At 38.8% G+C, this 13,684-nt stretch overlaps 1 protein-coding gene across 1 annotated transcript in view; it reads left to right on the top strand.

Moving 5' to 3' along the window:
• Positions 1-324: 324 nt before the first annotated feature.
• Positions 325-13,684, top strand: part of LOC114480854 (ephrin-B3-like) — a 70,817-nt gene continuing 57,457 nt past the window's right edge. The window contains 5 exon segments of the mRNA XM_028475278.1: positions 325-333; positions 4,074-4,130; positions 4,132-4,206; positions 4,209-4,299; positions 4,302-4,364. Coding sequence (XP_028331079.1) covers positions 325-333; positions 4,074-4,130; positions 4,132-4,206; positions 4,209-4,299; positions 4,302-4,364 — 295 coding nt within the window.

The following is a 13,684-nucleotide window of genomic DNA, read 5'->3' as shown; positions in this document are numbered from 1 at the left end:
GAGAGTTTCTGTGGATTTGTTGGATGCAGAAAAAGCTTCTGAGTCAGAGGCAACAGAAGAACGAGCTCTTTAGCATCGCAGGCATTCGCTGCCTCTTCCTCCCACCTTCACCATCAAAATGTCACTTAAGATTCTGCGAGGACGCTATAGCTAACAGTCGGGGAAATAAATCCAGGCTCGTCTCCTTCCGCCATTAAAACTTTTACTGCTATAAACACTTCCCCTCTTTCTGTCAGCGATGACATTTATTCTAACCTGAGATAAGACTCAACGCGGCGTGCGCGCTGGATCACTTTTCCCCCGCTGTTAGCCATGCGTGCTAGCATGACGCGGGTAAAGTCACTGCAGGCCCCAGGAGCTGAGTTGTTGATAACTCATAGTATTTGGCCTTATCAGGGAGAGATTGTTTTGATGGCTGTGGGGTAGAACGAGGTGGGGACGGAGCTTTTGGATGCTGTTAAAGCAAATAGGATTCTATAAACTGCAGGATGACTGTTTACCCGTTAGCATTAATGCTAACTATTGTCAACGCATGTTAAAGCCCTGTAGCCTACTGTCAATGTCAATATAACACAATAATGTGGTCTACAAACCATATCCTTGCCTACTTTTGTGTAGTTTGTTTAAATGAACTCCCTTTGGGCTACAGATTTACCATAAGTCAGTGTTTCTCAAATGGGGGTACGTGTACCCCAGGGGTACGCGATGGCACTGTAGGGGGTAATTACCAGCAACTCACAAAAAGACAACAAAAAAAACACAAAGTAAGAAAAAAATATACTGAATACAATAAAAGAATAATAATAATTAAAAAAAAAACAGACAAACGACAACAAAATACACAAAATGACACCAAAAACACACACACTCAAGATGCACTAAATGAGACAAAAATACACAAGATCACGACAAAAATAACAGAGAAACATACAAAACAACCAAACGACACCAAACAAAAACACGCACACACACACTGAGAGAGAATAGTTTAAATAATGCTAACAACACACAAAAATGACAGCACAAACACAAAAAATAGGAGATAAATATACTGATATAATAATAAAAACAGATAAACAAAACAAAATGCACAAAGTGAGACCAAAACACAGGAAATAATGATAGAAATGATCTTGATTATAACATGAAGTGAAAATAAAAAGGCCAGGAGGGAGATGACTGGAAAAGATAGAAACTATAGAAATACTGTACATTTCATCAAGAGGCACTAAATACTCTTTCTTTCCATTTAGATTCTTTATCAGCCATTCATTCCATCATTATGTTCTACAGTTGTTTTTTTCACAGAATTCTGAGCCAAATGTTGTCGTCGGACAAAGGGGGCGCTTGGATTCAGAAAGAAGAGAACGGGCGTACTTGAGTGAAAAAAAGTTTGAGAACCACTGAGGGCAGGTGTCACATTGTTCGCTTGCCTGTGAGGAACACGTTTGCACATTCATCAACCAACAACCACCATCAGAACCACATCGAGTCGGCTAATTAGCAAAGTCATTAACTGTACATACGTGAGATGTTGCACCTGCAGCTTTGATTTGCTGATCTGCTGCGAAAAGCTGCGTCAGTATATTTTTCTCAACCTCAGTTCTCACTCCAACATCAGAAGGAGCCAGGTACAAAATAAACGATGAAAAAGCTCCCTGAGTTTATGAGTATTGAGAGGAAGAATTTGATAAATAGATTTCTACTTTCGTCGTTCTGTCTTATTGTTTCTGTTGGACGAGTGAAGTAAGCGTTTTCTGGCCACCATTACATCTACTGCTTTGAAAAGGTAGTAGGGATGTTCGATATTAGCTTTGTGCTGATATCTGATATGATGATAATATCCATGTCAAATTTCCGATATTAAGTGATAGGGGTGTTGAAAAAAAAAAAACAAAATAAAAAACGATGTATTGCGATATTATGTCGCGCGAGTCTCGGATCGATTCTAAATCCATTCATATTGATTTTTTTATTTATTTATTTATTTTTTAACCTTTACTTAACCAGCAAAGCCTTTTCCACTGTAACAGCACAAAGAAGTGCACTGAAACCTGGGCATGTTGACCAGCTTGTGTTTATTCAATAAAATCTAAAAAGAAAGTATTAACTTTCTGCATTTATTTGTTGTTCTAGGCATAAATACCTCAGTTAAGTTGCACTAAAGTCAAAGTTGGTCTGAAAGCCACCGGCAGATTGTATGTTATTTTTTTATTTTAAATTGTTGGCACATGGCATGTTAATGTCAATGTTTTAAGTGTAAAATATGCCAATAAAATATATTTTATACATAATGTTCTCATGAAGGTGTACACATTTACAGATTAGTTGTTTCTTAAGTCATATATAAAAAAGAAAATCACAATAATCCCCTTATACTTTAATATCGGGATATATCGTATCGTATTGTATCGGGATATGAATCGTATCGCCAGATGCCAGGCAATACACACCCCTATTAACTGATAATCCCAATATTAATCTCCCCAACATGATATACTGTATATCTCCATAAAAAATGACACGTTAAATCTACTTTTAATGTTATACCCCACTGGATGTATTCCATAAATAAACATCATCTTTAGTAATGGAAAAAGTGCCATATTTGTTTTCAACAACACATTGGTTTTTCCAGTATCGCTGGAAAAGAACAATGCAGATGTCAACCAACATTACATTTATTGGCAAATATTGGCCAATAATATCAGTTGGCAAGTAACATCGGCCATCTCTTAATATTTGGCCTTTTGCTTTGGATGATCTGCAAACGATCATTGACTTAGTCAAAATCTATACAAAGAGTTATCGGATGCCGTACTCGTGGAGGTGTGGAGTAGCTATTGGATTTCATGTTGTAATGATACTCTAGATATTGAACACATATTGGAAGTAGTTTTCAGAATGAGTGTGTGTGGTTTTGGTGTGTGTTTCTTTGGGGTTCAGTAATGTACCCCTTAAGGCTGCGTATTATACTTCAAGGAACTATTTCCAGCTTTGGACGACCAAAGTAACACACATCTGTTCCCAAGCAGTAACAACACATGCATGTACTGTTTCTCATAAATGTTTCCCCTGAGGCGAGTGTTTGTTGGGTCAAAAAAAGGCTGAATACTTGAGTTGGTCCTTGGTTTTCTTCATCTGTTGCATTTTACAGTTTTCCTCATTTATTCAAGGTCAAACCTGTGGGTTTTTTTTTCCTAACCTTGACTTGATCTTGACTCTTGCGATCATCGTCTAGTCTTGCGAGCTGGTCTCATTGACCTTTGACAAGACGCTGAACCCCAACTGGCTCCAGGCGAAGTGACCTACATGTGGTTTGGTTTTATTATATTTTGTAATAAACAGAGTCAAAACTAAAATAATTAGTTATTTGAAAGTTTTTATTTTGAAACAAACACTGAATATCTAAGGGACCTTTAGAGCCACAAAGCAATGTATCCCCAAGGGTGGAAAAAAACTGTTAATTCTGTGTGCATTTAATCAAAGGAAACCAGTTTAAAAATATTTAGAAAATAATTGTGTATTGTTCTTTATTCCTCTTGATAGATGTGCTTTTTTTTTCAATCCTGTTACTGTCAAATAATCAAGCGGTTTTGATTAAAATCCCTCCCCCTTGAAAACCAGTGCATGCACCATCGCTCTCGCTCACTCCAGGATTCCATTTTGCATTCATTTGACTACTTAAGAATTTACGGTCTCCAAGGCAACATATTCCAATCACTCAAAAATATCTCTGGATTCCTTCCTTGGGACTCTTTGGAGAAGAGTGCAGACGAATGCTTTTCTCCTAACTGAAATTAAAAATGCACTTCTACTGCAGTTATTGTCCCAATGTGGACCATCAACTGGTAGTTATATTTTCGGACATTTTTTCTTGACGTCAGCAAGGGATCGTTTGTGTGGTAGAATTTATTTGTTGCGTTAACGAAAAAGCAGCTCCACCTCAGAAGTACCTCCACCTTGTAAAGAAAAAAACGAAGTAAACCATAAAAATGGGCCATCTGTTGCTCATTTAGAAGCAAGTGCTAATACTTGGTTCACTAATGATCCCTTTTCTTTTTGCTCTACAGTTCAGGGATGACAAAGGCTACATCCTGTACCAGCAGATCGGGGACCGGCTGGACCTTCATCTGCCCTCCGCTGGACACCATGCGGTCCACGCCGGACTACGAGTTCTACAAGCTCTACCTCGTTGCAAACGCGGGAGCAGGCGGACCGCTGCGAGGTGGATGGGTCCGCCCAACATCGTCCTCACCTGCGACGAGCCAACCAGAGAGCGCCGCTTCACCATCAAGTTCCAGAGTTCTCGCCAAACCTGTGGGGCCACGAGTTCAAAAGCATGCACGACTACTACATCATCGGTAAGTCAAAGAGGTTCGAGTTCGAAATGTGAAAGACTGATTGTGTTGAGCTTCATGCTCGTGTGTGTGTGTGTGTGTGTGTGTGTGTGTGTGTGTGTGTGTGGGGGGATTTGTTATGATTGCATGGATGATTTCTGATTGTGCCTGAATGTGTTTATTTCCATGATGGTGGAGCTGATTGGGTGGGTGTTTCAGAGTAATTAGGTTTAAGGATTCTGGGTGATCCTGTCCACTGGCTGATACTGTACAGGACACACACTGCAAAAATATGAGCACATGTTGCTAACATCTCAACTTGAAGGGTTTTTTCCCTTCAAGAAAACCATGCGGTAGTGGGGAATTTGGTTTTTTGGTTTGGTGTCCTCTTTTAAGTATATTTTGTATTGTTGTTGGGTTTGCCCATTATGTTGGCTTTGGTGTTGAGTGAGGTATGGCTACATCTACCCAAGGCCTGTTTATTGTTACCTCCATCCTCGCCGTGACCGCAAATGAATGCAGCGCAGTTTGTTTTGGTTTACTCAAAATTGATTGTTTGGAGTAGGTTTCATGTAACGGCCTGATGAGGTCATCAAGGCAAAGCCAATCAAAGCCTCCGTATCTTATGGAAAAAATCTCCACACAAAGGTTCTGTCTACCCTCAACCTATAGGGGTTGATTATGGTTTAAATACAGACCAGAGCTCAAAATGAGCTTGTGTGCGTGTATACACATACACACCCACACACACGCACACACTCCCACATGCCCATGAATGTCCAATAGAAACACTTGAGTAGTGAGAGGGGTGAAACGAGTAGACAAAGAGCCAGAGAGAGCCCCCGTTTGATTCCCACAGCTCTCCTCCTACGCACCTGCAAGCTTTATTCACTCAGGTGTGCAAATGCTCTTTTTTTCGTCCGCTGCTGTAAAAATATCCCAAAGAACGGTGAAGCCAGCAGGAGAGAGCTGGCTCAGAGGGGGAAAAAAAAAAGACAAAGAGAATGTACGATCTCTGGAAGTCTGTGAAGTCCCTTATGCCTTTTTCTTTTTTTTTTCTTTTTTGTTCTATTTGTTTGGCACTGTCAGGTGCGCTCGTGTTTCTTCTTCTCCTCTCCGTAGTGTTTGTGGAGAGAGAAACGAGGGACTGAGCATATTTCTTCGGCAGTAATATCATACAGACATTTTACTCCGATTAGATGGAAGCAGGTGAGATAGCGAGGTTTGGTGCAGTGTCTTCACTTTGTCTGTGTGTCATTTATACACAGAGGAAGTCTGGCTCGATAATGAGAAGAAATGAGGAAATGGGAACAAATCTCACACAGTGTGACAAATCACCCTCAAACATAACAACAGCAGCAGCAGCAACAACACAGTGGAGAATGGAAACAAAGTATCCTGTAGCTGGAGTTTCACTTAACCATGCTGTTATTCTCTGAGTCCAATTGACCAATTTCAGGGTTCAGTAAAATTTCAGACAAATTATTCTTGGTTTTGGAGCATGAAATAGTTTCTACAGGGCTAAATTACCGTAATGAACATGCTAATGGAAAAGGACTGCTTTAATATGTAGCTAATAGAAAGTAGGGAAAAGGGACTTGAGATAGTACCTTTGTACAAGTAAAAGAAATCAGCATAGAAAGAACATACAGTTGTTGTTACTGAATATAATTTAGGATTAAAGGGCCAGTAATGGTTTGAGGTAGTTAAACATGCACCGCTTCCATTTCTTCATCGAAATTTGTCGACCAAATAACAATTGAAAATGAACTTTTTTTTTGTCAAACTGCATCAAATTTGCCACTTGAACTTTTTACTGCAATTCTGAAATGTAGGGTTTCTCCGATTTACGTTTGCCTCTTTTAAGTACCGTGTTTTCTGGGGTATAGGTCGCTACTTTTTTACATCACCTGTACCCTGGAGCGACCTATCTGTTGATTTTTTTAACGAATCATTATCACCATCTAGGGAATAAAACAGATTGTGGTTTCTAGCTGGTAAAGTAAAGCCGACCACAGTTATGATAGCAGGCTAGCAGTAGCATGATTACAGTAAATAATGACAATAAAAAAACTTACCAATTTGTATTGAATACGGGAAAATTTGCAGGAATATTGCAGGATTTCGGAAAAACCTAGAGTTACTTCAACAATTTCAGGTCATCGTGATATGAGCAGCGTGGGAAAACTGTCAGTCGTGCAAATATTGTGGAGTTTCATTGAATTTGTATATTTGTAGGAACTGAGATATCTACAACTGAAATGTTTGTTGATTTACATAATTATTGTGGTTTTTTTGTTAGATTTACTTTCTCATGTGGGCCGAACTGGATGCTCTGAAGAGCCAGATTTGGCTTCTGGACCTTGAGTTTGACACATGGATTAATTATTGCACTGAGCCCATACAAAGCAGCCTATGACTTGTAGCCCGGAGCGACTTCATTTCATAAAAAAGTGACTTATCCAAAAATAGAAACACTGTTTCTGGGCGACATGGACCAAATCTCATATCTCAATATTTTTTCTCAAAAAAGCGATATACGATATAAACCTCGATATTTTTTTTAACTTAATCAAGTCTTACCAGAAAGACAATTCTGGCTTAAATTTGCTGATGAAAAATGCAACACAAGCACATTTATTAACAAACGGCTGCACAAAACGTGACACTTGAGTCTTTTTGTCCTATAAAGGAAAGTACGTGTGAGTGCTGGTCTAGTACGAACTCAGAAATCCATCTAACTGAGTTTTTTATGCTGTTCTGAGAAGTAGCAAAAGCAGCAACTCTTAAAACAAGTATTTAAATACAAAATAAGCTATAAGAAAAAAAAAAATCCATATAGATATTGGAATTTTCTACATTGCCTAAATAGAAAAGTCAATATATCTTGAATCTCGATATATTGCCTCGGCCTGCACTGAGCACAAAGACTTGTAGCCCGGAGCGACTTATCTATGTAGGTTTCCATGAAAATAGTACATTTTTTGGAAAGAGACTTATATAAAGGTGCGGCTTATAGTACAATATCAATATACCGACATTCTATCCGTACGCAGCGCCCTGCATTAGCCAGTTTAGGTCATGTGACTAAAACTAAACCTAACAGTAACCCTAACCCTAAAAATTGTTGCGATATAGAGTTATAACCTAACCCTAAGTACGTGTACTTTGGTAAACGTACTTTGGTAAACGTACTTTGGTAAACGTACTTTGGTAAACGTACCAGTAGCACCGGGGGTTGTAAGTACTGCAATCGTACGAATAGACACTTTCGTACAGAAAATATAGTATTCATCTTTATGAAGCTCAAATATTGTCTCATGGTGTAGAAAGCCTTTTCGTAGGCAAAGCAGTATTGATCTTCATGTTCTTCACAATCTGGTGTCCAAAAATAGAAATACCGCTTCAATACCCCGACTCAGTCCAGTCCAATCGATTGACGACTCCAGTCAGGATCAATGACGGGTCGCAAACTTACTGCCGTAGACGCACTTCTCTCCGGGAAGAGAGCTGCTGATAGCTTATTGATATCATCCCATGATCGCTTGTGAGTGCATTCATTAAGAATAATCTCTCAACAGAGCGAGTGTGTCCTTAATGAGGCACGGAGACATCTTAATAACGGCTAATCCTGCCACTGATGTGATGTGAAGCTTGACAGCTGTCCTGTGTGTGTTGAGGCGTCCCCGTGGGGGTGAAAGCTGAGAACGCACTGTGGACTATACCTGTATAGGAACAGAGCGTGTGTGTAAAGGTGCCAATCAATGCAAAGACCCAAAGGGAAATGATGTTGTAATTAACCTATAGCATGGTGGGATTTCATTTGCTCTTTACAGTTGAGGTTCATTTAAGATAAACCTTTTATAGATTCCTTTCTAGTTCAAGTCTACTGGGGCGATCAGTTAGCTTTAGCGCTAGGAAGCACCCAGGTGAAACAAACAGGGTTTACATTGTGATTGATTGTCACCTCCATGTGTGTCAAGTCTCTTGTTCGCTGAAAAGAAAACTTGTTTCGTTTTATGTATTTTTTTGCCTGTGCAGTACTAATGTATCACAGATGCTACTGTTAAGTAATCAGATTACTCCAATCCTATTAAATGTAATTTCTTACTTCCGCATCCCGGCGAGAGGGAAGAGAGTGGAAAAATTGATTTGTTATACTTAATGATTGATGTTTTCATTCATAACGCCGGGTCAGAGTTTATGTAAACCTGATTCTGTTAAACGCACACACACACACACATGCACGCACGCACGCACACACACACCTCCCTGCTCGTCCACCTATACTTTCTCCACGTCTTGCACTCCATTTGAATCCCACCACACACAAAACAGCAGGCCTAACTTTTACGACAAGCCTTTAGCTCAGTGTTTTTCAACCTTGGAGTCGGGACCCCATGTGCGGTCGCCTGGAGTTTAAATGGGGTCGTGTTGTGGATTTTTGCCGTGGGGTAGTTGAATTTTTTTGTTTATAATTTTTTTTTAATCTATGTCAAATTTCAATGACCTCAAGCACTTCGAATTGTATTTTATATACGAAAAGCACTCTATGAATAAAGTTTCATTTGATTTAAAATGTCTCGTAATTAATAATAAAAATAGAAAATAGTGATTAAAAATGTATTTTTGACATTTTTTAATTATTGTTCAGAAAAACAACTGTATTCTATAGTTTTGCTTTGTCAAATATAAGTCTAGTTATTAATAATAATAATCATAATCATAATAATTTGAAAAGCACTCGGAGAGCACAGACCTCCGCCAAGCAGCTCATTTCCACCCATATTGTGATTTCCACCCTATGTTGTAGTCCTACATTGATTTTATATACACTATTGAATTCATTGATTATCAAAACATACCTTTAGCATTTGAAAGATCAATGATATTATTAATTGTCAAACCGTGTCACTAATCATGCTGTGTGAGAACCAGTTACTGTATATTTCTGTTCTTCTTTTTCTAATTGGATCACGGATGACATCATCAGTGAAGCGTGTTCTGAGAGTTGAACCTATGACATCATCAACAAGAAGTTCCACAGTGTGGATGGGAAACGGAATGGGATATATATGTCTGTATATTTTATTTTGGTAGCCAGAACATCACCAAAATTGTATCACCTGTTCCTTGTCCCATTTTTTCAATTTTCCTGATAATTTCATCTAAATTTGTTTACAACTTTTCAAGTTATCTTGGTAACTGGCATAACCTCACCGCTCAAGGTAATAATAATTGTAATAATAGTAATAATAGTAAAATGCGGTATAAAAATATATACCTATATATATATACAGTATAACAAACTTGATCAAAAACTATAGTTTAAGAAAAAAAAAATGTATTTAGGGTTGCCAGAATCCTCGATATCAAAATGGGGTCACGATTTAAAAAAGGTTGGTAACCACTGCTTGAGCTGGTTTGAATATAATATGTATACAAGTGGAGCACGTGTGCTGTCGTTATGTGGTTGTAATCAAGCGACAAACTGATGATCCTGATCAATCGCGTAACACGAGTGTTAGCATTGTTAGCATTGGGATAACAACCTAGCATCTTTTCTCATCTGTTCCAGTCACAATCAGGCTGGATTAGACTTCCTGTAACCACAGGACTTTGAATAATCCACAGTTTATCCACACTACACATACTATACAGAGGATAATGTTTGCACTGTGAGTATCCGGATGTTTTTGTAAGATAACCCGTGCAGCTCTGCAGGGAGTCCTGCTTTTAGTTTAGATGTAGTTCTTCACATTGTTGCGTAAGGTATGATTAAAGTCCATTTACAGAGGAGAATGAGGAGCTATTCACTGCTGTAAAGTCATTAGATTTGACTTCAAGTTTTTCAGGAGCCATGTTTTAGTGATTGTGCTTTCACGTTCTCATTCTGCTCATTTAAAACTAAGTCAATCTTCTTTTTCTTGTTTGGCTCTAAGAAATATAAGTGTTTTTCCTTCTGATATTAGGAATTATTGTTGCATTATTAGAGTTGTTGTAAAATTGTTGAATTAAAAAAAAGAAAGTATGAACTCGTGAAATATTAACTTCATTCATTTTTATAAGTGTGTTCATTTTAAGGCCACTGTTTTGTAATTTCATTTCATTTAATTTGATTTATTCCAAATAAAGGCTTAGAGGTTCTAGGAACAAAAATTAGAACATTTTAATCTTAAACTGTTAAAACGAGAGATGATTGCACATTTTGCTAATATACTGTAGGGATACACTGAAAACAACTGACTCTTTTTATTTGATCATGTTTTTAAATTATTTTATTAAATTACTTCTGTGTTTTTAACTTTTTTCAATCACATAAGCACATTTCTGTGTCTGATCTCCAATTGAATTTGTCAGAAAGATGCTATATGATTGATTGATTGTGTCTGGATTAAATTTTCAAATTGTGTAATTTTATTGTTTGGTTAATGCGACAAACTCCACACGTCCTGTTTATTAAATATGATAACGCTGGTATTTGTGAATACAATTATTCAAGTCAAAAAAACGTGAGATTCAAACATTATAGGCCAGGAAACGATGGAGGAAGGAAACCATTGAGTATTTCGAACGTGTCTGAGGATTAGAGGTTAAAACTAGGAGTCAAGAGAGGAGGCGCGGATGAAATGGAAAGCAAGGTGACGCGGAAACACGCTGGTGTGTGGTTGATGTGAATGGGATGTGAGACGTGGCTGCGGTGTCTCGTCTGCTGGGTGACAGTGAAACAACGCGGTCACTTCCAATCACCTCTGCTGCCATCGACAAAACAGGACACACACACACACACACACACACACACACACACACACACACACGAGATGCCCATTCTAACATATGCACACTCACATTGCCATCCACTTGGGTTTTGCCTTGAATTTATGCGCTCGCACACTGGTGGACAAAATAGGCCCACAGTTATACACAGAAGTGTCTTAAAATAACTCACACGTACATACATACATTAGGCCTGGGCAATATATCGAGATTCAAGATACAGTATCTTAAGATTTCTATTTTGGTGATACAATATCGCCTATATTGAAAAATATTTTTGTGTAAAAATACTTGTTTTAGGAGAGAATGCTTTCATTACTTCCCAGACCTTCCCCCAAAACAAGCCACACTACAGAACTCACTCACACATGCTGTCCCTTATAGCTGTTGTTGCCAACATTTTTTTTGGATCGTCAGCCCATTTCAATATTTTAGTGCACAAAGTGGCAAAATGCACAAACTCAGACATTTTTGTAACGCATTTTATTTGAACTATATTTAAGAAAGTGAAAGTATAGAATAGTTGTTTAAGATTGTGTTTTTTCTTTAAATTTCAAAAAAATTATAATATATTTTTAATCAGTCTGGGCTTTTTTTTTTTTCCATTTATCAATTAGTAGACATTACAGGCGACCCATTTTAAATTCCAGGCAACCCCAAGGTTGAAAAACACTGCTTTAGAGGATAAAAAGCCAAAAGTAGTACATATTGTGCAGCTTTTTGTTAATAAATGTGCCTGTGTGGCATTTTGCATCAACACATTTAACCCAGAATTATTTTTCTGGTCAGACTTTATTGAGTTCAGGAAATATTGAGATTTATATCGTATATTGCCATTTTGAGAAAAGATATTGAGGTATGAGTTGTGGTTCATATTGCCCAGCCCTAAAATACGCGGAGTTTGCGAGGGGTCAGGGGGAGCATTGCCTCCCCTGGTGGTCAAAAGTTTTCATTACAGTTTTCCCAAATTCATTCGAAAAATGTTTTTTATTTTTAAATAAAATTGTTTTCTACTGCTTTGATTCTAACATACTGTATACAGTATACTGTTAGTTTCATGTCACAGATGTTAGTTGTACCTGAAATGGTCCCAAACTTTTGAGACTTTAGGTTGGTTCTTCTACTGTTGCGTATTTCGCCTTCACAACGTAAATGGTGAAGTGACACTGCACCCAGCAGTTCATGTATGGTACTGCAGCAACATTAAACGATTTTTGTAGCCAACATTATCAGTTATTTTATTAATCATTTTTACATTATTATTGTACAGTATATGTTACACACATTATGGTTTTGTGCGAATCTTGAGACGATCTATATATTTAATCCTATTTTTTCTTTTGCCACCCCCCCCCTCGGCAAGAATCTCAAACTCCACCTATGACTACACACCAACCGACGCTGCAACGTATGGTGGTGAGCAGGTCAGTTGTTGTGGGACTGCAGTGTTGTTGCATACTGGGACAGATGGTCGTTTGTATACTGGCAGGTATGTGTGCAGATACAGGTAGAAAAGTCAGTGTACAGCCATGTGTGTGTGTGACTGCGGATAGATGTGAAGGTATTCTTCAGTGTTTGACTCCCAGTGGTATGTTTGCGGTACGGTGAGGGAGGGGCCGGGTGGTGGGGGCCCCAGGGGGCTTTGCTTAACAGTGAGTCTGCGGCTCGCAGTCACACAATGGCAGAGACAAACAACCCCCGCCCCGCTAATATGAATAATAGAAGAGCTGACTGAAATGAAAAATGTTTATGTGTGTTTGAGTTTTAGTTTGTAAGTTTTTTTTGCAGGAGAACCGCAGTGCGTGCACTTTATTTGCTGTGTGGACGTTGACTCAGTGCGTGGTTTTCTCACTTCTAAAGTGAATGTACTTCCTGTAACACTCGGGTGCTCCAATGTGAGGGGTTTTGGTTCTCGTCCCCTGTGCGCGGAGCGAGGGCGGCCTGTTTGTGTGTGGTCTGATAGTCGGACAGCACAGAGGAGGTGTGGTGGGCGCAGACAGCAATGCCAGAGTGTTCAATAATGCACAAGTACTCACTGGTTTATTCATCAGGGTTAAGTTGAAATAAATGACACACCGTCCAGATTGGGGGGGGGGGGGGGGGGGTTAAGATGAAGAGGAGAGGAGAGGAAAGATGGAGGATGATGCTGCAGTGGGAGGAGCGAGAGTGGAATTAAAATCAGCTGGGTGGAAGAGGTGGGGAACCCAGGGACACTGGGAGATCTTTACCTGATGAATATTTGATTGGATTTAAAGCCTCTGATTTGAGCCTCCCGCCAGGCACTGAGATGAGCACAGACACAGGAGAGGGAAAAGGAAAGCTGTGGAGGGGGGGGAGGAGGATGAGAGGGATGAAGGAGGGTGAAACAAGATGACCGCAGTGACAAGGATGAGGCTTGTTTTTTACTCTGATATCCTTAATGAAAGACAGACACATGCACTGCGGACTGTTTTTATTTATTGCTGGTATCTAAAAAAAAAAACCTGTGTTAGTATAATTAGCACTTCTTCATCAAACTAAACAAATAAAAAGAAAACGTGTTTTATTAGAAAAAGAAATGAACCAAT

Source organism: Gouania willdenowi, chromosome 18 (genome assembly GCF_900634775.1).
Source record: "Gouania willdenowi chromosome 18, fGouWil2.1, whole genome shotgun sequence".
NCBI classification, from domain to species: domain Eukaryota; kingdom Metazoa; phylum Chordata; class Actinopteri; order Blenniiformes; family Gobiesocidae; genus Gouania; species Gouania willdenowi.
This window is presented reverse-complemented; position numbering and strand designations above follow the sequence as displayed.